This window comes from Dermacentor albipictus, chromosome 4 (genome assembly GCF_038994185.2).
Source record: "Dermacentor albipictus isolate Rhodes 1998 colony chromosome 4, USDA_Dalb.pri_finalv2, whole genome shotgun sequence".
In the NCBI taxonomy this organism is placed as follows: Eukaryota; Metazoa; Arthropoda; class Arachnida; order Ixodida; family Ixodidae; genus Dermacentor; species Dermacentor albipictus.
In genome coordinates, this window is record NC_091824.1 from 104,968,909 (window position 1) to 104,993,160 (window position 24,252).

Below are 24,252 nucleotides of genomic sequence, written 5' to 3' on the forward strand. Positions count from 1 at the left end.
ATAAGGAGGAGAAGGCAGTGGTTGGTTGTATAGGGGGGTGCAGACGTCACGGAACACTACGAGAGTATAGCACTAGAAAGCGTTGCATATGCCGCGGCTTGAGTCTGTGGTTGTGTTTGCTGTGCTCAAAAAATGATTAGCCGCTCATAGTGGGTACGCGATCATGAAAATTGAACAGTTTTGCAGTAGGGGCTTTGCATGATCACTGGGGGCAATTTTTTTCCCGAGGTGTGCAGCCGTGGAGTTTGCAAAACGAGAGTTTTTGAGAGCACCGTTATTGACGACACTGTGCTAATTCTAAAGTTCGAGTGTTGGTGTTTGTGCACCGTTGCGTCTGCGCCATTGAATAATGTCTACGAACACAATTCAGTGACCACACCAAGCATTTAGACCATTTGTCTAAAATCAGATGGCGCGAATCGAGCATGACCGGCTCAAGAAAATCATTGGGGAAACACCACCTTGCGTTGACCCCCATGCTGACTGCCTGACTCGTCGCTGGTGATGCTTGGATTTTTTGTGTTTTCAGCAAGTTATCGGTCAATTTGCACTATCAAAAGTGCAACAAAGCTAGGGGCAGCTTTTTATTCTGATGCAGGCAGATTATGGCGAGCGGCGAGCGAACTTATAGACTGGCTTCCTCAAAGTCATCTGCCCGATTTGTTGAAGGGTTCCTCACCAGGCCCCACAGCAAATTTTGGTTATACGTTGGAAGTTGTTACATGTCCTCTAGGGAGTGTTCTGTTACAAATTTTTTTTTTTGCATCAGCTCATTAATAGCCGAGATAAAAAAATTTCAGTGCTGCAAACCCATGATTTCAGAAGGCGAGCTCCAGTGTAAAGCGAAACACTCCCTCCACTTGCCCCTTCTAGCCACCGCAAGCGAAATTCCTTCCCTGCATTCTCCCATACCAAACTTCAAGCATCGCGCAACGCAAATGGCACAGGCCCCGCCTTCATTGTTTTTCTCCCCGCTTTTTTCCCCCCAGCGCTAAGCATTTCCGCTGACGGCATCGCGCACGAGCTGTTGTCTCGTTCACGCAGCGCACAATTTTGCACGCTGTGCACAAGGAAACATGACTAGCGGTATAATTCAGGGCTACATGAATACTGAGGCAGAACAAGCAGATCGCAGAGCGTGATCATGCACTGGAACATGGTAAAAAATGGCACAGTTTTGGTACCTGTGCATGTGACTGCATGACTGTGGGAACAAGTAGACGAAGCAGAAGTACATTTCTGTTGCTTCGGTGCAAAGTAAAACAAAAAACATGCAGACATTCCATTTGTGTGTTTTATTTGTTCTGTAAACTTCAATTCGTCAATTCAAACAACAGATCACACAAATAACACATGTTGCCTTGAATAATTCTCGAAGTCGCGTGTCTCGATGATTGACGTCGCACTGCGGACACGAGTATGTAGGCGCAGGGACACGAGTACAGCACCATCCGGCTTGGAGTGCGGTTGCCACAAGAGAAAGGGAAAGGGGTCTGTGGATTTAAATTTCAGACCTTTCCGCTGCGCGTAGTGATGTAATACTTTGCAAACACGATCTTTAGCGCACAATTTGTGCTCTGCACTTGTCAGCTCGAAACGGCCAGACCTGGTGAGGGGCTCTTTAACGTAGCTTCTCGCGTTGGACATGGCATTTATAATCTGAGGGGCACTTCCGTGCTTTTCGGCACGTTTCAGTGGCAGAAGTGCTCTTTAGAGCGGTAAAACTTTGCTCATCGAGTGCACCCCATGGAATGCTATGGCGCAAGTCTGCCCGCCGTCTTTCGGCCACTTTTCGGCATCCAAGAAACCACGGTTTTCTGGCATCGCAAAGCACCAGGACAACTTTATTTTCGTGTGAATACTATCATGGGGGGACACCAGTGATGTGACTGCGACCGAGATTAATGGTTCGGGTGCACTGCAATACGAAATTTGACAGCTTCCATTCACTCTGCAGTAAACCGCTGGGAGCATTCGGCACTCACTTGGTACGCGTTACTAGGCAGTCATCGATCATGGGTTTGGTACTTTTGTGGCCTGTTCAGCACATGCATGAGACTAACTCGTCGGCGGTATTAATTTCACACTGCATGCACAAACGGGGCCTGCATGCACAAAAGATGCCTCCGCTAGCCACTTCGCTCTAAGCGGGTCAAGCTCTTCGTATGCTTAGAGTGATGCAGCTTAAAATGCATGCGTCTAGTCGGGACTGGAAGAAATTTCAAATAAAGCAATATATTGAGTAAAGCGATTTCGTTATAACAAGGGCTTACTGCATGCATTCTGGCAACAAAAATGCCACGTACGCAGCAAAAGCAACTGGCCACGCATGTGCATTTTAAAATGGCCAATGGCTTGGCTTCGCTGACCTGACACCAGTAGGTCAATGTACAGATCTCACGTGATTACACTGATCGCACCACTGCATATTGCCACAGGGCAGAATTAATGAAGTGTAAGTGTATTTACAGGGTATTTACAAACTGCAGCAACGTTGCATACACAAGATAGCTGCCCAAACCAGCTGCACGCGCTTGTCAAATCATCATCTTTGATCATAGTCACACCATGCCCCACTGCTCCGTAACAATATTAACAATAGCACAAAGAGCATGTTTGTAACTTGGCATTTTTCATGTGCTAGGGTAAGTATCAGCACAGCAAGCCCCCAATGGGCCATCAAAATCGACAAGAAATTCTTTGCTGACTTGTCAGGTGGCATTGTGCTCGCATTACTTTTGCTTAGACTGAATAGTAAACATTTGTTAGCTGATAATGGACTGTATATTTATATACATATAGGATATAATGAAGGTATTCTTGTGCCAAATGCGACACTATTATAATCAGGTTTGCTGGTATTAAGAAAAACTGCAGCTGCTTGCAGATGCACAAACTCACCCAGATTTTCATTCCTATCGAGCAAGACCTGGTCGGAGATAGCCATAATTAAAATTAATATAAAGGCAGAAAGAAAAATTACAAGGCTGGCCTGCTTTTCAGCAATAAACAGCAACAAATTGTATTAATGTTTCATTTAACAGGGAAAAAGCTATATGTGTTCCATAAATTTATATAGCACGCTGTACAAAGACAAACAGCTTTACAGAAACTATTTCGCGAGAAAAAAGGGAATTCCTCAACAATGAACTGCCAATTCGGCAAAGAACTTACCATCTATTTTGCCCTCATTCTCAAAAGATCCAAGGAAGGGCAACATTACTTCAGATGGTTGGCGCTTGGATCCTGAGGACTTGGAAAATGCTCTGCAATACCAGGTTCATAACTACACTTCAGTCAATTTAAAATGGACTTGACCATCACAAAGTGTTTAGTATAGTAGAGCCTCGTTGATATGATCCTGTTCCGTACAATTTCCTGGCACTAACGTTCATGATCGAGAAAACAAAAAATGACCCAATGCAGTTACGCTTCATGAGAGTGGCTTGTTGGGCTAGTTGGTACATGGTTCTACTAGGAGAATGCTAGCAAACTTGAGAGTAGAAAAAATCGAGAGGCAAACATAGGCAAAAAGACAGGAAGGTGGCTGGCCACCTTCCTGTCTCTTTGTCTATGTCTGCCTCTCGATTTTTTCTCTTCTCAAGTTTGCTGGCATTCTCCTAGTATAAACAGTTACGCTTCTTCTTTACCGGTTGGTACGTTCCCGGAAAACACGATCTTTCGTCACGAACGTTCACAGTACACCGCCAAATTGCGATCGTATATGTTATTCGGCCACTAAATTATACATAAAGAAGAAAAGGCATGAGGCACACGTGATCGAAAGCAGTAGACGCCTGCCATGGCAGCTTCCTCGCACTACTTGCCTGCCTGTGTCACCTGAAAATGCTGGCATGTACTCCTCTTCTAGTACCAGCAAATTTTACGGGTTTTCATATGTCACCATTCACAGCTGTCACCACTAGCTCTATTGCAATAAGCATCTTCACCTATCTGTTTCACAGTGTGCACATGTCGCATAGTGCTGTTGGAAGCATGTAGTGCATGCATTTAAAAGGCGATAACCCAAATGTGCTGCCATTCCCTGCTGCAGGTGGCGCGATTTGAGTGTCGTGATGGCAGCATTGCATTCTGGTGTCGCCCATCAGCTCAATTTCGTTTCAGTTCCCTGTCACCTTCTTAAAACATTCCGCAATAGATAGGAAAATGACAACCCGCGCCTTGGGTCACTTGGTCCAAGCCAGCTGAATGCCCATCAGCGTCTCATGCTGCAAAGATTCATGCAATGCTGTGCATTTGTATATATAAATTACAGTTGAGTCTTCCAAAGTTTTCAATGACTTTGGATCGTACGTTTTCCTGGCTAGTATGTTTCGTTTCGCATTTTTTTCTCAAAAACGTATGAATGAGGTTCTCTTATTCATTATACCTGGGCTGATACAGTCGACTAAATTTTCGGACGCCCAAATTTTCGGACATGCCCGATATTTCGGACATCTTCGCGGCACCGCCATGAGCCCCATAGAATCAATGTATAAGGACATCTGAAGTTTCGGACGCTCGGACACCCCGCCGCCCAATTTTCCAGACTTTTTGACGCGACGGAAGTCCTTTGGCTCCTCGCGCAGCGCCCTTGCGCAGGAAATCGACCTGCAGCCGAAGCATATCACCGCTTTGAACCACAACTAGCCAAATCTAGCCGTCACACACCGATTTGGTCTGGCCACGCTGGCTCTGTTCATTGCTGCACTTTTGCTTCCGCCTCCGGCGGAGTTTCCGGAGCGGTGCCATTTCATTTGTTTGCGTAGGCCACGTTTGGCTAGCGAGGTGTGTGGTTGTGCTGTTGTGTCAAGTGTGCTCTGCGACGCTAGGCCTAGGTGCTTCAACGCTCGTCTGCGAACTCTACTGTTCGCAACTTGAGGATTTCGCTTGCCTTCGATGGCCCCCACTTCGTCTTCGCCGACCTCGCCGATGGCATCGAAGCGCGGAAAGCAGTACTGTCGGTTAACGATGGAGAAGAAAGCCGCCATTATTAAGCAAGTCGTGAGCGGCCCATCGCAGGCTGACGTGAGCAAGGAGTTCGGCATGGAGCAAGGAGTCGGGCTGTGGGAGATTCAGAAGACTCCGATGTTGAAAATGAGGAGCCAATGCCTGCGCAGCCTACAAGCGCCGAGTTGACACGAGCATTGTTGACTCTTTCATCGGTGTACAGTGCTGACATGACCCTTGCTCAGATCGAGGTGAATATGATTTCATGCAACCGGAACGCCGTCCAAACAACAATCAACAAGTTCTTCAAGCCACTGCAGCTATAAAACCGGCTGCCCGACGATGCACATGAACATAATAAACCGGCAGTCGGCTGCATACAGAGTTTTTGAATGCGTTTTTTTATAGCCACTTCACTGATGCTTTGGCAGGGTTGCGGAAACTTGTTACTTTGCCCTTTACCTCTAGATCCAAGAAAGAAAGAAAAAAAAGTGCGTTTTTTGCATGCATTTTTTTTTCTGACTGCCTGAATTTTCAGAAGTTTTTATGTTCCCTAGAGGATTCGAAAAATCGGTCGTTGACTGTAGTAGTCACTTACAGCAGTAAAAAATGAAAGGAGTAAGCGCACTGGTAAATACAGTTAAACCTTGATATAGTGGAATCTCGATGATACGATCACGGCTAATACGAATTTCTGGATGATAAGAATTTTTCTGTGGTCTCGGCCGAGCCCATTACTTTGCAACGTGCTAGAGAACGGTTGTTACGATTCAATATTCGACCCGCGTTGGTTGATACGAAAATTACCGAAGACACTTTGGAAATTCTAAAGTGTGCTTGGCGAAAGACGCTGCTGCCGTCTGCGCTCCAATTCATTCATTTTGGTGTTCGGCTATATCGCCTGTCACTGCTGCCGCTTTCGTTCTACTTCCCTGCCTTTGGTACCCGGCGATCTAATCAGTCGCTGTTGGCGTTTCTGTTCTGCCTCCCTTGCTTTCGCATCTGGTGACATGTTCAGTCGTCGCATGCGCATGCGCTCCTTGTTCTTCTGCCGTTTGGTGTTGGCGGAATCCGGCGTCCGCAGCCGCTTCCCCGAACCGCTTGGCGCGCAATCACTGGGCCGCTTCAAAGCTATGCATTTCACTTGCTCGAATGCAACAAGACGTCTGATGAAGGAGCGCCGGTGCAGCTGCCACCGCCAACGCATGCGTGTGCTCGTTCTACCAATACTGTGTGACGTCACTGTTGCTATACGCAGCTGCGCCCCCACCGGCGCGCCGGTTGCTAAGGAGGGGAGGACGTTGGGCCGCTGCACGGAGGAGAGGCCACAGTTGGCACGATTCCAGCTCACGGATGGACGCGACCACGAGCATGAGCCCCACCGACAGCAGTGAAAGCGAACAGCGCGCAGTCACGCCATTTCTCCTTTTCTCTTTTGGTGCGGAGGCGCGGAAGCGGCGCCGGACAGCGTGGAGGCCGCGACTGGGCTCAAAGAGTTTGAAGCGGTGACACTTTTGTTGTTTTTGTGCTTTTCCTCCTTTTCCGCTTGCCATCGGAAGGAGTGGCTGCTGTGCTCCAGGCCACGTTCTTTGTGTTAAACATGGGCGACGGCGAAGGACCACCACCGGCGGCTGAACGCTGCATGCACTCGAAGTTCTGAGGCGTGCTATGGCCGCGGACGAAATCGACACGTGCATGCGTTTTTATGGATTGGAACAAAGTCTGCTAATTAGAGACTTTTTCTTCAAGAAATAAATGCTTTTTATGTACGTGTGCCTGAGTGAGTTCACCTCTGACTCTTTTAATTTAGCTAGTTTTAACTGTTTCGATGATACGAATTTCGGCTAATACGAATATTTTTCGTGACCCGGTGAGATTCGTATCATCGAGATTCCACTGTATAACAAAGTTGGTAGAATCAGCGACTTGCTTCGTTATATAAAAATTTCGTTCTATTGAAATTCTACCTTTTATGGAAATAAGTACAGTTGCTGAACGTTTTTTTCTGCACGGAAAGGGGCCGCAGAATTTTCCAAATTATTGGACAATCGAAAAAAGCAACTTTGAATGAGAGAACAATTCATTTTGCTTAATTTGGGAGTCGGTGACGAATGACACGGTTTCATGCCACATACATCGACAATATCTTCTTGGCTGTACGAATTAAGCGAAGCCAGTCATGCTTTCGCGTGTACTCCACCCCTGCAGCTGATAGCGTCGCCAGCATTGGTACGATGTTATCAGGAAAAGCGCCGGCAGAGGGAAGCAAATGCTTCGGCTACCCATCACTCCAATGGGTAACCGAAGTTTGAGTTTAAGCAACCTCCAATACTAAACACGTGGTAAGACAGCTTACGTGGAGCCACGGCGTCTCGGCATGCCTACTCTGCACGCACGCGGCAGATTACCTCTAAAGCAGGATCCGCGACTGCGTATGCACTCAGCCGCGCTTACAGCTATTTGCAGCCACGGCCAAGGCACGACAGCTTACCCCCCCACTCCAACAGCCCCCCCCCATGCACGCTTGATCACGTTACCGCGAGCTCGCTCCTCTCCCCCTCTTTTCCTTTGCTTGTGCGGAGAGGTGGCACTCGTGAAGTCATTATCTTTCTTGTCTCACCCTCGCACACTTTCCCTCGTAGCTAAAGCACACAGTGCGCGGGGCACGATAGGATCTTATCGCAATTGGACTTTATAAGGAACATGATGCCACTCCACTTCGGCAGTCGCTGTTGTCGCGCGGCACACGATTTGAGAGGTGCATTTGCAAGCAGCCGCTTGTAATTCTATCATTTAACCATCTGCGTATTGTCTCGGTAATCCTTTGCGGCAGCAGTGAAATTTCGTTATATTGAAATCGCATACAAACACAATTCGCTATATTGAGGTTCTAAATACATAGTGTTCTAGGGACAAGGGGTCATGAAAAGTTAAATACTTCGTTATATCGGGAATTTGTTATATTGAAGTTTGCTATATTGAGGTTTATCTGTACAATTGTGTGAACAAGATGACACCATTTTGTTCAAGAACGCCCCTCACAGTGCAACTTGGATCACAGTTATTTTTTTTAGAGCGCAGCTCTTAGGTGCCCATCCCTGCGGCGAGCATCGGGGTAACCGAGCGAGCGATTAAAGGATGAAATGGCGAATGCGGAGGATGAAAGACACGAGGAGGAAAGCGGAGGAAGAGGGCATGGTGAAAGTGTGAGAAAAAAGCTATCATTGTGTGGCATAAAACCGTATCATTCGTCGCCGATCCCAAATTCATTAAAATAAATTGTTTTCTCATTCAAATTTGATTTTTTAAAATTCCCCGATAATTCGAAAAATCCTGCGACACCTTTCCGTGTAAAAAAGGTCGATCAGCAACTGTACTTCTTTGCATTAAAGGTCGAATTTCAATACAACGAAATCTCGATATAAAAAAGCAAACTGATGATTTTAACTACTTCTTATATCGAGGTTGAACTGCATTACCAAATTATTGAGCCGTTTCAAAACAAATGCTTATTGTTGGAAATACAAGAAATGAGGATAACCTCCTAGTATACGGTTGCATAATGTAACTACCAACCACCCAGACATCTATCAATCAGTGTGTTGTTTTGGCATGATTTGTGCGTATACAGTCGAACCCACTTATAACAATATTCAGGTGCCATGAAAATTCCATTGTAATAACCGATAATTGTTATAACCTGGTTGCATGAAAAATCAAAATAGGGGAATGGTAGAGCTGTTGTGAGAAAACTATAATGGCGGGGAGGCCAGTGCCCCTCCCCACCACCTTTCTCCATCTGGCTGCTGATTGTGTTCATTCGTTTAACTGCTTCCTGGGTGCTCCGATCGTGTGTAACATGCTGCGGCTGTCAACGTTAAAGAATGACACTGCTATAACAACTGCAAAGAGGTGTCATGGGTGACAAGCAATATGCAAGTACCGCCAAGGCATTGCGTTGGTGGCCCCCAATGGGGCCATTTAAATATTGCAAGAACGCTGCCACGGCAGCCTGTCAGCTTGAGAAGTCCAGAAGAAATGCTGAGGTGGGATCGCCACAAGCATCTCGACATGTACTTCTCACTGGCTTGCACGAGAAAACCCTACGTCCCTCACTCTTGCATGCTTTATGCAAAGCTTGCCGACATTCTTTTCCAAAGTATCCAGATGCTCCACGTAGGGCAGCGGAAGGGTCCTTGTGAAAACAAAGCCCCAGAGCGCCTGAATCATTTGCCGGGCCTCCTGTGAGGACAAGGTCAAGGCAGCTTGCCCTACGGCGTAATCACTGCCGTTGCTATCTGATGCAAGCACGGTCATGATGATTGCCTCATTAGGCAGCCTGCCCTACTGCGCAATCGTTGCCATCGCTATCTGATGCAAGCACGATTGTGACGGTCCCCTCATCAGTTAGAAGCACTTCGTTTCCAAATCCACAGCCATGCGCTTTCTTTACACCGGCAATGTTGTGCATTGCTGATGATCAGCGGGCGAATCAGCCATCTTCCGTTTCAGCGGCGAGAAGCCGCGTGGCCAGGAACGATTTCGATGAAAACAACGAAGACCAATGCGAGCGATTAAGCTGTTTGCAGAACTGCGCTGAATGAGGAGCCAGCGAGCAACATTGGCGCGGTCCATTCGTGTATGGAGGGGGGGGGGGGGTGACGGGAGAGAGGCGTGCGGAGATGGCTAGAAAGTGAGCGTGCGGTGGCTATTAGAGCAGCGGCCTATTGTGCAGCGGATCGAATTTCTCGTTCTTTTTTCTTTTCAAGGATTTTGCATTTCACTACTATTCAGCTCGGACACCCAACAGCCAAACTTCATCGTTATAAACAATACTGTGGCATCGGGGCATTGCAGTAAGTGGGTTATTTCACCATGGAAAACATACAAAATTTAACAGTGCAGCAGCTTCTCATTGTTATAACTGATATATTGTTAAAACCAGTATCGTTATAAGTGGGTTCAACTGTATCAACCAAATTTAACCTGCAAGCTAATCAGAAGTGTCTTTAGATGCAGGCAATGCGTTTTAACTATTACCGATTTCATTACTGTCTCCAAATTTGAAGTGTTAACTCTGCAGGAACAGCTGTAGGCACATGCTGCAAAAGGATAAACCGAGATTAAATTAGATTGTGGGCTATAATGTTATAAAACTATAAAATTTTGAAAAAGAATTCTGGGGTATTACGTGCCAAAATCAAAATCTGATTATGAGACATGCTTTATCAGGGGGCTTCAGATTAACTTTGACCTTCTGAGGGTCTTCAACATGCACGCAATGCTGAGTATACAACTGTTTTTGTAATCTGCCTCCATCTGAATGCGTGCCACAGCAGCAAGAATCAAACCCGCGACCTTGTACTTATCAGCAGAATGCCACAGCCAATGAGACACTATGGCAAGTAGGATAACTATAGCAACATGACAGGTACAGTGAACAGACTAGATTTCACACGTAGACATGCACCACTACATGTGACATAATGGGCAAGGGTTTATAAAGAAAAAAATAAATAAAACAAAGCCAGAACTGTGAGCGGGACTTGCCTTTTCGCTGCCTGCCGAAGTGCTTCGAAGCCAAAGAGCACTCGAACGACTGCCAGGGTACCAATCTGCCCCCCGGCACACAGCTGCATGTCAATGGCTCCAAATTTGTAGGTCAGGGACACCGTCTGCACAATGCGTACATATCATGTTTTGCTCAAAACGCCGGCTGCCTTTCTTTAGCAAATGTGCTCAACATTCAGAATACAACCGTATGCCCAGGAATGCATGGGAGAAAAATGTGCATGTCTTGCTCAAGATGCCTGCTGCCTTCCTTTAGCGAATGTGCTCAACACTCAGGATACAACCGTGCATACAATTGTGCATTCTCTTTATGTTACTTTCTTTTTATAAAAACAAATTAACGAACATTCCAACTATTACGAACATCATTTCATCATTTCATGTTTACGAACATCAACATCATAAAGTTGGTAAATTATTGATCACGCGCCCTGGTCAGACAATCGGATAGCTCACCCCACTGACGTCATATGGGTGATTTCTGTCATATGGGTAGGGGCGGCTTAAAATTCTGCCGAGCAGTGTGCTGCAATCGGCAGCGATGTGCATTTTTTAAAACCTTATAATAAATTACATGCTTTACGCGGAGCACTTAGATGTGTCAATTATTGATCAGAAAGACCTACTCTTAACGACTCAGTACATTTGTAGAAAATCGTCAAAATTGTCAAACATCTACACTGCAGTGACGGGGCCCAGCTGCATTGAAGCTTGATTCTGTTATGCTCCATTTGGTTATACAAAAGCGGGCATTAAGAATCATGACGCAATCGAGAATCGATACACTCAGCAGGCCACTGTTCAATCAACTAAACATATTGCCATTCAATCTTATGCGTGAGTATAAAACGGCTAGCTATGTAAACAGTGTTGTGAAACGTAATCATCTTTTTCTGTGTCCATATCTTTTTTACCATTACATGCTACCAGAAGTCTGCCGCTGGAAATTTCAATCTGCCTCCTGTACATAATGTACATGGCAAAAGACTACTTGAACTTGTTTTATTCAAGACATGGAACAACATACCCTCCAGAATAAGAAACACAAAATTTCGGCTGAGCACTACCTATTCGCTATAAACCACTGATGTTGTGGCTGCATTCTTGCTTGGCATTCTGTTGTTTGCAGTTTGATAATTTATGTAACTAGTGATAATTTTTATGCATGCCGTAAAAATATATTTTTTGTTTTTAATGTGCTAATGTGTTGCATTCATCCCCTGTGCTTGTACCAAATGTCTGTTATATTTCCCATATCCAGACCATCCCCTAGCCTGCGGCTATTGGGTCCAAGAGGCTTTTGCATATGCACTGTAACACCCTATGTTGATAATAATAAAGAAAGAGAGAAAGAAAGTTCACTAGAATGGAAAGAGAATGGCAAAAGCAATTTAAAAAAAAAAGGCATGGCACATGTTCATGCTTGTGTAACACCAGACAATGAGTATCGTACTGGATTAAGAAAAAGAAGCAGCCAGTAATTGCTCGCTTAGAAGACCGATAAACATACAGTGCGATGCAACTTGAAAAGCAATTATATTGAAGCTTGCAAGACTTTAGAAGAAAAGAAAAAAGAAAAGACTAAATCGTTGCGATGGCACATCACAAGTCGCCGTAGGCGTCGAAGCCTAGCTATAACGAAATTATTTTTAACAACAATGGTTGCTTGTGTACTGTCATATGCTCACATACTGTGGCATAAAGCTCACGACATGGTGCGAAAACGCGCTCGTAGCGAAATTGAAACATTACGCGCGGACATGTATGCAGACGTGCAGTCGGTCACCGAGAACCCGTGCGATCGCTGCATTGAAGCTTCATTCTGCTTTGCTCCATTTGGTTACACAGACAGCTCACTATAGGAACATATTTCACATAGTTTTCTCTCAGCGATTGCCCATCTTTCACGCAAGAAACCGGCTTGGGAAAATTGATTGCGGTGACCGTGCGCAGTGTCCCAGCTTACTGCACGTAGTAGGTAAAGAGATAGCATCTGTAAGCCATTCTATGCTTTCTGTTTGTCCAAGATTATTACTTTAAAGGTAAAATACTTGTCATTTCGAGAGTACTTACAAAAATATCCAGGAGGGCTCCCGCGTAGTATCTTTATTTAGCGCCAATAGCCAAACCTGTGCGGAGCACGCCGCATTATCCCTCAGACTACACAAGTGAGGCGTTTCCAACAGATGGCGACAACGAAAGTCCTCAACCCCATAGTCGTATGAAACTCTATGCTCGCCCCAATATCGACATCGTTATAGTGACAGCTCGTCGCTACAGCGTTGTTGAAGTGACGGGCCCCGTCACTGTAGTACTGATGTTAAAGTACTGGGCCTCGTCACTGTAGTCACTACCTAGCAAATATGCTCAACGCTCAGAATACACCCGCATGCCCAGAAATGCACGGAAGAAAAATGTGCATGTCTTGCTCAAAGTGCCTGCAGCATTCCTTTAGCGGATGTGCTCAACACTCAGAATACACCAGCATGCCCAGGAATGCAGGCGAGAAGAATGTGCATGTCTTGCTCAGAAGCCTGCTGACTTCCTTTAGCAAATGTTCTGAACATTCAGAATACAACCATACGCCCAAGAATGCAGGCAAGAAAAATGCGCATGTCCTGCTCAAGATGCCTGCTGCCTTCCTTTAGCGAATATGCTCAAAACTCAGAATACAACCGTATGCCCAGGAATGCACGCGAGAAAAATGAGCATGTCTTGCTCAGTATGCCTGCTCACTTTTTCTAGCAAATGTTCTGAACATTCAGAATACAATCATATGCCCAAGAACGCATGCGAGAAAAATGCGCATGTCCTGCTCAAGATGCCTGCTGACTTCCTTTAGCAAATGTTCTGAACATTCAGAATACAACCATACGCCCAAGAATGCATGCGAGAAAAATGCGCATGTCCTGCTCAAGATGCCTGCTGCCTTCCTTTAGCGAATATGCTCAAAACTCAGAATACAACCGTATGCCCAGGAATGCACGCGAGAAAAATGAGCATGTCTTGCTCAGTATGCCTGCTCACTTTTTCTAGCGAACGTGCTCAACATTCAGAATACAACCATACGCCCAAGAATGCACGCGAGAAAAATGCGCATGTCCTGCTCAAGATGCCTGCTGCCTTCCTTTAGCGAATATGCTCAAAACCCAGAACACAATTGTATACCCAGGAATGCATGCGAGAAAAATGTGCATGTCTTGCTCAGGATGCCTGCTCACTTTTTCTAGCGAATGTGCTCTTCAGAATACAACCATACGCCCAAGAATGCATGCGAAAAAATGTGTGTCTTGCTCAAGATGCCTGCTGCCTTCCTTTCGCAAATGTGCTCAGCACTCAGTAGACTGTATGACCAGAAATGCATGTGAGAAAATGTGCATGGGTAAGCAATGCACATAAGGAAAATGTGAACAGAGTTATACAATACATTGTACTTGCCAGGCAGACTCAAGCTCGGATGCAATGCAGTGACAGCAACCTGTATCCCCAAAGACAGACTGATTTCATTATGTAAATTCGTCCGAAAAGTATGGCGCGAAAATGCATTAGCTCTGTGGGAACCCTGATGGTGCGTTTGTGAAGTCCGAAATATCCACCGACAACTGACAAATTATTGTGTTTAACGAAGCAAATTTAATATGCATTTCTCCAATGTCACAGCATAAAAAATATGCGCCCATAACAAATACATATAACAAAGTTATTTTCATGTTGGATGCAACTTCATTATTGCTAGGTTTAACTGTACTGTACTGCATTTGCACTAATATAAGCCTAGTTTATTTTTTTCTCCTTTAAGATCACCAATCTCAGAAGAAATGCTGCATATATGGACGAATGCTCTAATAAAACAAATTTTCGGATATAAATATTTTTTCAAAATTTTCCGGCTCAACATGTGCCAAGTTTAGCCAGGAGGCAGTTAAGCTTTCTGAGAAAGCTAACGTCTCGAAGGCAGAACGTGCAGGACTGTGAATAGCGAAAGTGCAACTCAGCACAGATAATGGGAATACTGGCAATGGCACAAGATGGTCTAACTATAGTAGTATAAGCATCACTCAGGACTTTGGTAGGCTACATGAACATGCACCATGGTAGTGCATTGACCAGTCGGAACATGTAGCCGTTCTAGCACTTTTGCATCTGGCCTTCTGACACAGCACATCAGGTGCATTTGGAGCATTTTTGTTGAAAAAGAACATTTCAGCTCAGCTTGATGGGTGATACATTACTATAATGTTCCCCTGTACTTTCATGAACGCATGTGTAGGTAGTCTCTCAATAAAGGACCAACACCCATTGCGCTATGCAAGGACACCCTATCCAGAGCAAATGGAAATACATAGCTGCATTAGAATTATGTCCAGAGCAATAAAAAGTACCTTTTTATGTTATAACCTATATGTAGATTTCTTAAAAAAAGACGAAGACAGTTGCATGCAAAAATGCACTCTTATTTCTCCCATAAGCATTTAAGCTTGTTCTGCTAATCACATACACAGTTCACACTTTGTTTATATATGCAAGGACTAATTCTGCTGAAGTATTACAATAGAACTTCATTCATTTGTTTTGGAAGAAAACACAAAAAGAAAGCACTAATGGGGAAAACGTATGATTTGAAGTCACTAAAACTTCAACCAACTCCACTGCAGCTGACATCTATGTAATGCGAAGCATTGTGTGAATCACTGCAGCACGAGATGTTGACGTGCACCAACATGGAGGGGGCCTGAGCAGCCCAAGACACCTTGTCGATTTTGCTGCTTATGCTTGCGCTGCTTGAATTTAGCCTGTGTCAGCAGCTCCTTCGGCTGGGACATTTTGGTGGGAAGTTTTGATGTTCCCACTTCACGTGAATCATCGCTGCGGCCCAAGACGCCGACATGTGCATGGAATTGGTGGGGCATGGACGACCCAAGATGCACTCTGTTGATTTTTCATTGTGTAATGTTGAAATGTTGCTTATTTTAGCAAGCTTTTGTGCTAAGTACCTATACTCATAGAACTGTATAAGCAGAGAAAGTGCCAAACCTTGGACTTCTTGCGGCGTAGCACAAAACAAGATGGAGTCACTGAAATTGTGCCTCGGCCACCATTTTCTGAAGCTTCTGTAACAGATGCAGATGCCAACAACAAGTTAAGAAAACTAGGAGCAACAAGACAGCTAATAAGCAACAATAACCTAATAGTACCAGTAATAAGGCAATGATGCTCTACAAGGAGAACAATACTACTGCATGCCGTAGTGGCTTGGCGACTACGGTGTTCTGCTGCTAAGCATGGGATCACGGGATCAAATCCTGGCTGTGGCGGCTGCATTTCAATAGGGGCGAAATGCAAGAGCACCTGTGTTCTGTGCTTTGGGGGCACTTTAAGGAACCCCACGTGGTCAAAATTAATCCGGAGTCCCCACCACAGCATGCCTCATAATCAGATAGTGGTTTTGGCACATAAAGCCAAAGAATTTAATAACAATGCTACTGAATAAAACAGGAAGACAAACATGATTGGTGTTCATGATCAGTGTTTCCAAAACAAATTCCGAGAGCCAAGGGGGTTCAGCTGGTAGCCCTTATGGGTTCCAAAAGCATTAAAAACAGCAAAGCTCTCACAACTGTGCCCACTTTTTCACCTCAACGTGCATAAATAGGAATGGTAAACAGAGATGCATGCTAGTCACATAAGTAATTGCAAAAATTGCTAGCTAACTTCAAAAATTGCAGTGCTGAAAGTGTCCTGCAGGAAGACTTAATATACAAAAGAACAACATACAATTTGCAAGGCTTCCTCTCGGTTTCAGCATTGAAGCGCACATTAGTAAAACAGCAGTGTGAACAATATGACGAAAACCTTGCGGTTGCTGGCCGTCACAATCAGCTCCATTGTTTTTCTGTCTCTCGTGACTAAATGAATCATTGTCTCAGCTTACCTGAGTGCATTCATCTAGGCTCAGGAGGTTTCCTAGTGTTCAAGCAGTCACAAACGCTGCCAAGTGTGCTTTTTTTTTTCTGGCCTTTTGCGCACAAATAACACAGGGACAGAAAAGATAGGCGTAAACGAAGTGATCGCTTCCAACAATAACTTTTTTCACGAGCATCAAACATGCATGTAGGAGACAGTTAACCAGCTAGTGCAAGCGCACTTGTACAATTTGATAGATCATGACATCAATAAATATGAAATACTTAAAAATAACAAATGATCAGAAATTGCAAGATTATGAGATTAGTCTGTACTGTCATCCCCGCCGAGCCGCTCTTTGCGTTTGCTTAAGATAATCCAATGTGTTGCACAGTGGTGACCAGTTTCTAAAATCAGCTTCACCGCAATGAAATCCCGTTATGTGGCAAAGCTGAAGAACGGCGCAAGAGCTGCACAGCATTTGGTCTATATTTCCGGGGGTTGGGGGTGGATGTAGTCATTGCAATTGGGTAAATACCGTAATCAGACACTGTGAGCTACCGTTATTTTTTGAAAATCTTCCTAGGGCTGGCCAAAAATAGGCGTTTTCGATGAGAAATGACATGTTCGACATATTTACTGTCTCCTAAGCTCCACCAAGACGCTCTGCTAGTAAAGGGATCGCTATTGGGGTCACCATAGGGGTCAGGTGTGTGCATGCCGACTGGTCAAGTACGAATGATCTGGTGAAGGCCAAATTTAGGATCGATATAACAAAAGTTGTGTGCACACAGCAGGATGCTTCCGCGGCAGATTGCATTTATTTTTTTTCTTTCTTTTCAAGCGAAACTTGTATTGGCTTACAAGTTTCGGTGGCGATATGGTCACACGAAATCTCAGTTGCTCCCAGAGCAGAGCAGCTGTGGGGAAGGGCAGTTTGACGAGTTGACAGCTGCACTGGCACTGGAGTGTGAATCATCAGCAAGGATTCCACCTCCATGGGTGTGCGTTCACGCCACGCGTACTACCAATCAGAGCTGTTTCACTTTAGCCAGGGAGGGAAAGGGCAACAAAGGGTATCACGCACGCAGTGGTGGCTTCGTTTCCATTCAATTCAGTCTCAGAAAATGGATGGGACGGCCACTTGTGCGTTTCCTGGAGGAATGGGCAGCATTCGACGAGCGGCGGTGAGAACTCGCTTGTGAAAGGGCTCACTATCGGTGTGGTGCGTTGATCTACCCATTAAAGCCGCCTGAGCCCAGGCAATCCGAAAGCAACAAGAAGATCCTGAGCTGAGGGAGTTGGAGGCCGAAGCAATCCGGCACCGTTACCTGTGCGTGACTTAACCGTGACAAAGGTCAGGTGCACGCAGGACAAGCTTTGCTTATCCCAATTTTCTGGTAGGGGAAGGGTTGGTCATTTTTTTCAAGACTTTTGCATTCTTTTCAGTGCACACAGCCAAGCCCGATTTAGCTATAACTGATGATGTGGCATAGTAGGAAGAATTTTATACCCCTGTAACATGGGCACCCACAAACTCCTTCCAACTCCATCGTCTTTATGTCGAGGGAGATGCACCTGATGTCACACTGTCGACCTTCCACTAAGGGAGTTTAATGGAGCTTTTGGTCAAGGGAGATTGGCAATAGCCCCCGGCAGCATAAGGGAGTAAGTACACTCGTGTCCATACCTACTGTTGCAAAAGTGATAATTATTGTTTGCATTAAAATTAATGTTGCGTGTGTTTAAAAAGTTGCTGTTGAATTTAATAAAAGTGCAAGCACAATTCAGCAACAGTTATGCTTGCTGCTGTACAATACTCTTGACCTAGGCCACTTGGTGCCATGTTTTTCTCGTCTTTCAGGGCATTTACATGAACCCAGCAGAATCAGGTTCAGTTGGTTTGTCGGGCTGGAATATGCTTGTCGAGTTCATGTAAACGCTAGCTGGTCTGACTGAACAAGTGTCGAGTCAAGCTGAGTCAGCCTGACTGCATTGGGTAGGTTGAACTAGCCCAACCCATTTGCAGCGTGAACATAAATGCAGATGGGTCCGGCCCGCGAGCGTCGAGATTTGTGTGGGAATACTGGGACATTGTGAGTTATGCACCAGCAGCGCAAATAGTATCTGAACAAGACCAAGACAAGACACTATGCAGTGCAACCTCATCGTAGCAATAGGACCGATAAATTAAAGCTGTTGCAGATGGCAGTGGGAACCGCAAGCCCAGTTTGAACGCGTTGGTGTCTTGACTCGACACTGAGTGCTGTCGTTGTCCGGACTCGAAAGCAAGTTCACGTAAATGCGGTTACTTCGGGCTCGATCAGCCCGATTCCTGACTAGACCCGCTCACGTCGGGTTCATGTAAATGTAGCCTTTGTTGTGCTATTTGTGCAGTGGTCGGTGCGGTCATTCATGACTGACACCGGCACAGTAGACAAACTAAAAGGTAAAGTCATGAGGTCACGCTGCCGGGGCAATGAGCGGCTCATAATGTAGCTCGAGAACTTACTCACCGAGCAAGTGAGCCAGCCTAGCTGGGAACGAGAGCAGACCGCATGGTCAGCCACAAAGAAATCACTGATTACTTTTGGCTGGGAAGGGTCCAGTACCCACCAGCTCATCCAGAGCTAATCAAGAAACAAGCGATAGCCTGGCACTGTGATAATATATGGTACGCGGGAGTGGGAAGCATAAACATATGAAGACAGTGCGCCGTGCTGTGGCGAAGAGGACACCAACTCTTTGAAAATACCCGCGAGAGAGCCATCATCTTCATCGACACCGATTTGAGAGCGTCGACAGTGGCACCTCAAAAAGCGCGGCGCGAGAGAGTATGGCCCGTGGCCCTGTGGTGTGAGCAGTGCGCGAGGTTCGGCGTTCAACAGAAAAGAGCTTCCTTGCTGGGCGTCTGGCCCATAGGAGCTATCGCCGCCCGCGCCACTATGCCACACCCGAGTCAACGCTGTCCGCTGAGAGGTTACCCTGCCCCGCTCTTCCACTGGGCAACTGGTCCAGGAGGGCTGGCGGTCCTAAACTGGGGTGATCGAGCGTTTGGGTGGGTGGCCACAGGGCTACCCCACCAGCTGTGAACGTGACCCGGTGACTGTGGCCGTGGGCTCCCAAGCACAAACTCCGCCGGAGGGAAACCGGGCATGCCGAGGCTCCAGTATATCGACTGTTGTGCAAGGCCACCTGAGCCCCGCAAGGCGGTTCGACCCTGCTGTCCGACCCAGCCGGCCGACACGGCTGTCCGACCCTACTGGCCGACATTGTTGTCTGACCCCACTGGCCGACATCGGTTCCACGAGGTCTCCGACAAGGCGACACTCACTTCTGCCTGAACAGTAGGCCATTTATAATTGACTGATGCATATATATAGCTGCATGTCGTCTATGAGGTATTTTGGGGAACTGTCATGTGTGTGTGCCGTTTTCTATGTGTTATGTGCATCAATACAAGTCTGATGCATGTTTGTGCTTCTGTGTGCTGTTTCTGCCTCTTTTTGGAGTGATCCTGCACCAAATAACATCACAGGCACCTCCTACAAACAAACATGCCTCCAACCCAGTGGCCTGCAGCAGATTCCATCCAGGGCAATATAATGATTTTAATGTAAATTATGTAATTATGTATGCCACATATTCTATGGGCATGCTCAAAGGCGGCTCCTTTCGAGGGCCGCAATATTCAAAACCGGCAGCAATGGGAGACCCTGCTGAACAGCTCAGATCAGCGAGACCAGGTCTGAGCCGTCCAGCTAGCCGAAGCAGTAGCCGAGACCCAGGGGATCTCGGCCGTTTGCTTCACTTGCCCTCGTGATTGCTGGCAATAATAAAAGTTAACTCTCTCGCTCTTATGAGGTCACCGTGCACGAAATGTTGCATTTTAGTATAGTTTGCAGCAGTTTGGGTAACAGAATGCAGAGCCTACTCACTATGCTATGGTGGCTAGCCAGGCCACAAAGGAAAACGCAAATAAGAACAGGGTGGCTAGCATTGCTGTTAGTACTTCAGCACTGCTATGCTTAGCAAGCGTACTCAGATTTTTAATGAGGTGTATCTCTTTCGCATCAAATATATTGAATAATATTTTTATGGAAGGAGTGTTAATTATAATAGCTACGAGCATAATTAGAAGTTACATTTTTGTACTTGCACAAAGACCAAACACAGCTGAATATGCCTCTGGTGGCTACTTTTAAAACTTTTTGGCAGTTTGACACGACCACATCTCCTTTAGGAAGTTTCACGCTCCCTTATCATAAAGGAGTTTCTGGGTGCCTGTGTGACACAGGTATTATTTTACCATAAAACACACACAAAGGTTCACCCACAGCTGTTCAATGCTACGTACAATACAGTAAAAGCTCGTTAATTTCAAATTTCAGATAATTCGAAGTAGCCGCTGCGATCCGTCCAACAATGTATTGAAAGCAATATCTAATGCACCCCACTAGTTCACACTGCAATCCGCACCGTCACCAACAATTCGAACTCCGCACCATCAGGGATGGGGCGAGTGCTAGCCCACAGGAGCAAGTTGGCGACGATCGTCACCGCACAGCTTTGCTCTTTCCATCTGGGGCCGTCTGTTGCAGGTCGGTTCTCTCCCTCTCTCAAGACCTACAAGATAAAAACGCGGATGTGGCACTGCGTGCTTTTTATTAATTTATTTATTGCAATAGCAATAATATGGACACTCCAAGAGCATTTCTGCCGTCGGTGTCGGCGTCACCGCGAGGTTCCGTATAAAGCCCAAGGGGGATAATTCCGACACTGTGGACACTGTGCGGCCTACGCTGTATGAGCGAGCGACAGCTTGCGAGGGGAGCCGTCGATCGCAGCTAAATCTCGCCCGTGTGAAAGGGATGAATGCGAAGAGGAAGTGCGCCGTCTTCTTTCACGTGCGAGGCACCCAGCATTGTGAGGCGTCAGGTGGGGGAAGAGAGGGGAGGGGGCATTCTTTGCAGCTGCAACTGTGCACGTGGCGGCTGTGCACAGTCGCATGGCCATATCTTGAGAGCGATCTGCGTTAAGGGCAGAGTCCGTTGTGTCAGCGGAACGTAGCTGTGTGTTCTCGGCAGTCACTTTACGCTGAAGCGATAGACAGCACGAATGTAACTTCGCTCACTGCTGTTGCCACGTTTCTTCACGCCAGTGTTTTGACAGTGAGTGAGTCATCGGGTGTGATGTTTTAATGTTTGCTGTGCACGCTGACACATAGTATGTTAGTTAGCAAGTGAATGTTTATAAGCTGATACAGCCGATAAAAGTAATATCCTTACTTCATACGGCTGTCTGCTAATTTGCTATCGCAGTTGATGCTTCGCCTTTCAGGTGAAAATGTTTTTTTTTTTTTTCATGTTACATCTTGGAGGCTATGCTCTTTATCTACTAGGTGTCCTGCTGAGAAGTGCCACCAGTTATTGTCTATAACACAGCGGCCACGACATTTATTGGCGCTCGCAGTACTAAAATGCATAGCCTTTAAGACTTGTGGTTATTACTCAAAGGAAAGCATCGCTGGAATAGGCGTTTGAGTACCACTTATGCGCATAGTGGAACTCAGCAGCATGCAGGCTGCCTGCGACCAAGGCGAAGAGGCGTGGGCACCTTTTCCACGCCATGCATTGTGGGTTGGCGCAGTCGGCGCAACGAATGTGGAGATGGAGCAAGAACCATCTTGACTTTGGGCATGCCGGCTCCGTTGGCCGCATCTGGTTACGGTGGCTGTGCCAGTGCTTTGAACTATAGAAGTTCTCACCAACGTGACGTAGCATGTGCACGCGTGCACTCATGCTACGTTGGACTATATATCCACCTTAGCCGAGCATTTTTTCTCCGACTTTCATTACTTCGAATTCTGTATAATTCGAATTTTCGTAGCATCCCCACGGAATTTGTATTAACGAGCTTTTACTGTATATTGTTAAAACTGGGATTATTATATGTGGGTTTGATTGTATATGCAAGGTAGAATTCAAGTACAATATATCTTACATTTAGAGTGTTCGCATGAGACCTACCTTAATTGCTGAACATACATTTATAACTACCTGGATTACTATAGCCCTACCTTTTGGAGCGTCTAGGAGTGGGCTGCCTGGAGTTGCAAGGTAGACAAATGCATCCCAATCGCCGCTGTTTACAAGAGTGAAACCATGCGTTGACACAGCGCCTGCTGCTAAAGGCGCTTTGAGGTCCATCAGGTGGCGAAATGGCCCAAGGCAGTGTGTGCCATGAAATTCCACCTTCAGCTCGCCGCCAAGTGCATACAATGCCACCTGGCCGAAGAAAGAAAAAAAAAAAGCAGGATGCAAAAGCTCAAAACAACAGCAAAGAATTGCTACAGGAAGTTGCGTACTATGTATGTCCACCAAGCAATGCTGAGAGAGTCATCACTTGCACAGGCTACATAGACATGCCAGGGTTTTCATTTATTGTGTTTGCTTATTTTCATGCGCCCTCAATTGCAACGTGCACCTTGATTTTCACACTGCAAAAAACACAAAATGCAGTACTCTGGACTGTTATTTCACCATGTTTTCATGGTAGGAGAGAGCTCCTACTGCTGCAGTAATGTCTGGATTGGAGGTTTCAGCTACAGTAGTAGAAAAAGCACAGCCGTTTCTCATTGCAGTGAGGACACCACTTATTGCATTTTTGGTGTTGTACTCAATCCTAATGTGCACAACATATTTGCACACATCTCTGTGCTCACTTTGTGTTACATGTACTGACAGCATAACTACTGCACCTTATGGAGTTAAGGCACTGAATGATGAAATGTAATGTCCCATAGATGCACACTTGGCTATGTGGGACACCACAGTGACGAGATCTGAATTAATTTTGATCATCTTGGATTTCTTATGTGGGTGTAAATCCAGCACAAGCTTTTCTTCCATATTCCAACACAAGCTGCGAATTGTACCTGCAACTTTGTCCTAGGCAACAAAATTCCATTACCATTGAACCACCATGGTGCGCTAATCTATAGGCATCTGTGTTCAAGAAGTTGCGTATTAGTTGACACCAAAGGTCCCTTACCCTCATCTTATTTAATTGTGTTGAAGTAACAGCCATGAAGATGAATGTGCGCAGACTGCACAGAGGCCTTCACCAGCTACAGATAATGTTGGCCAAATGCACTCTTGCCACATACTAGTTCAACTCACATTTTTATTGTCCATATAACTACCACTGTGGCTTTTGATGACGAGCCTTGACTCAATGAAGCTTGCTCCTGTCGCTACAACGCCGCTGCAGTTGGTGCGGGTGACGTCAATGTCAACGCTTGCACCTCCTTCCAAGCGCACATGGGATGACACAGATGTCGCATCTCCAGCTTCTGCTACTTTCACCTGGAAAGACCAATGATCAAACACAAGGGCAACGTTGGAATAATCTATGCATAGGGGTGTGATGGACAGTTTTAGAACAGCTGTCCAATATTCCAAAACCCAACCTGCTTTTGATGTCCGAAAGAGGGAAAGCAACACTTACACAAAGTGGTGCAATGGATACATACCGGAAAAATCCGTAGCGAACTAACGCTCAAAGAGACAATCTGAGAAACACTGGTTGCAGGACAAAATAAGACTATTCATTAGGAGCGTGTGTAGTACATGTACATGTAATGTACATGTAAATAGTAGATTTCATATCAAATACAGTTATCGTATTTACTTGATTCTAATGCACCCTCGATTGTAATGCGCACCTGTTTTCCGTGACCAAAAAAAGAAAGGAAAAAAAACCACACTCAATAGTAATGCGCACCCGTTTCCCGTCACCTAAAGAAGAAAAAAGTCCGTCACAGTA

General features: G+C 45.8%; 1 protein-coding gene across 2 annotated transcripts in view; it reads right to left on the reverse strand.

Moving 5' to 3' along the window:
- Positions 1 to 24,252, reverse strand: part of LOC139059216 (uncharacterized) — a 124,076-nt gene that overhangs the window by 15,552 nt on the left and 84,272 nt on the right. Inside the window, exons 17-22 of one of the 2 annotated variants that reach the window (XM_070537332.1) lie at positions 23,607 to 23,792; positions 22,505 to 22,712; positions 15,556 to 15,632; positions 10,501 to 10,625; positions 3,175 to 3,266; positions 2,902 to 2,929 (exon numbers count right to left, since the gene is read on the reverse strand). In XM_070537332.1, coding sequence (XP_070393433.1) covers positions 2,916 to 2,929; positions 3,175 to 3,266; positions 10,501 to 10,625; positions 15,556 to 15,632; positions 22,505 to 22,712; positions 23,607 to 23,792 — 702 coding nt within the window. In that variant the 3' untranslated portion in view covers positions 2,902 to 2,915. The remainder of the gene's footprint in view (positions 1 to 2,901; positions 2,930 to 3,174; positions 3,267 to 10,500; positions 10,626 to 15,555; positions 15,633 to 22,504; positions 22,713 to 23,606; positions 23,793 to 24,252) is intronic. The other variant, XM_070537331.1, reaches the window with a different exon arrangement.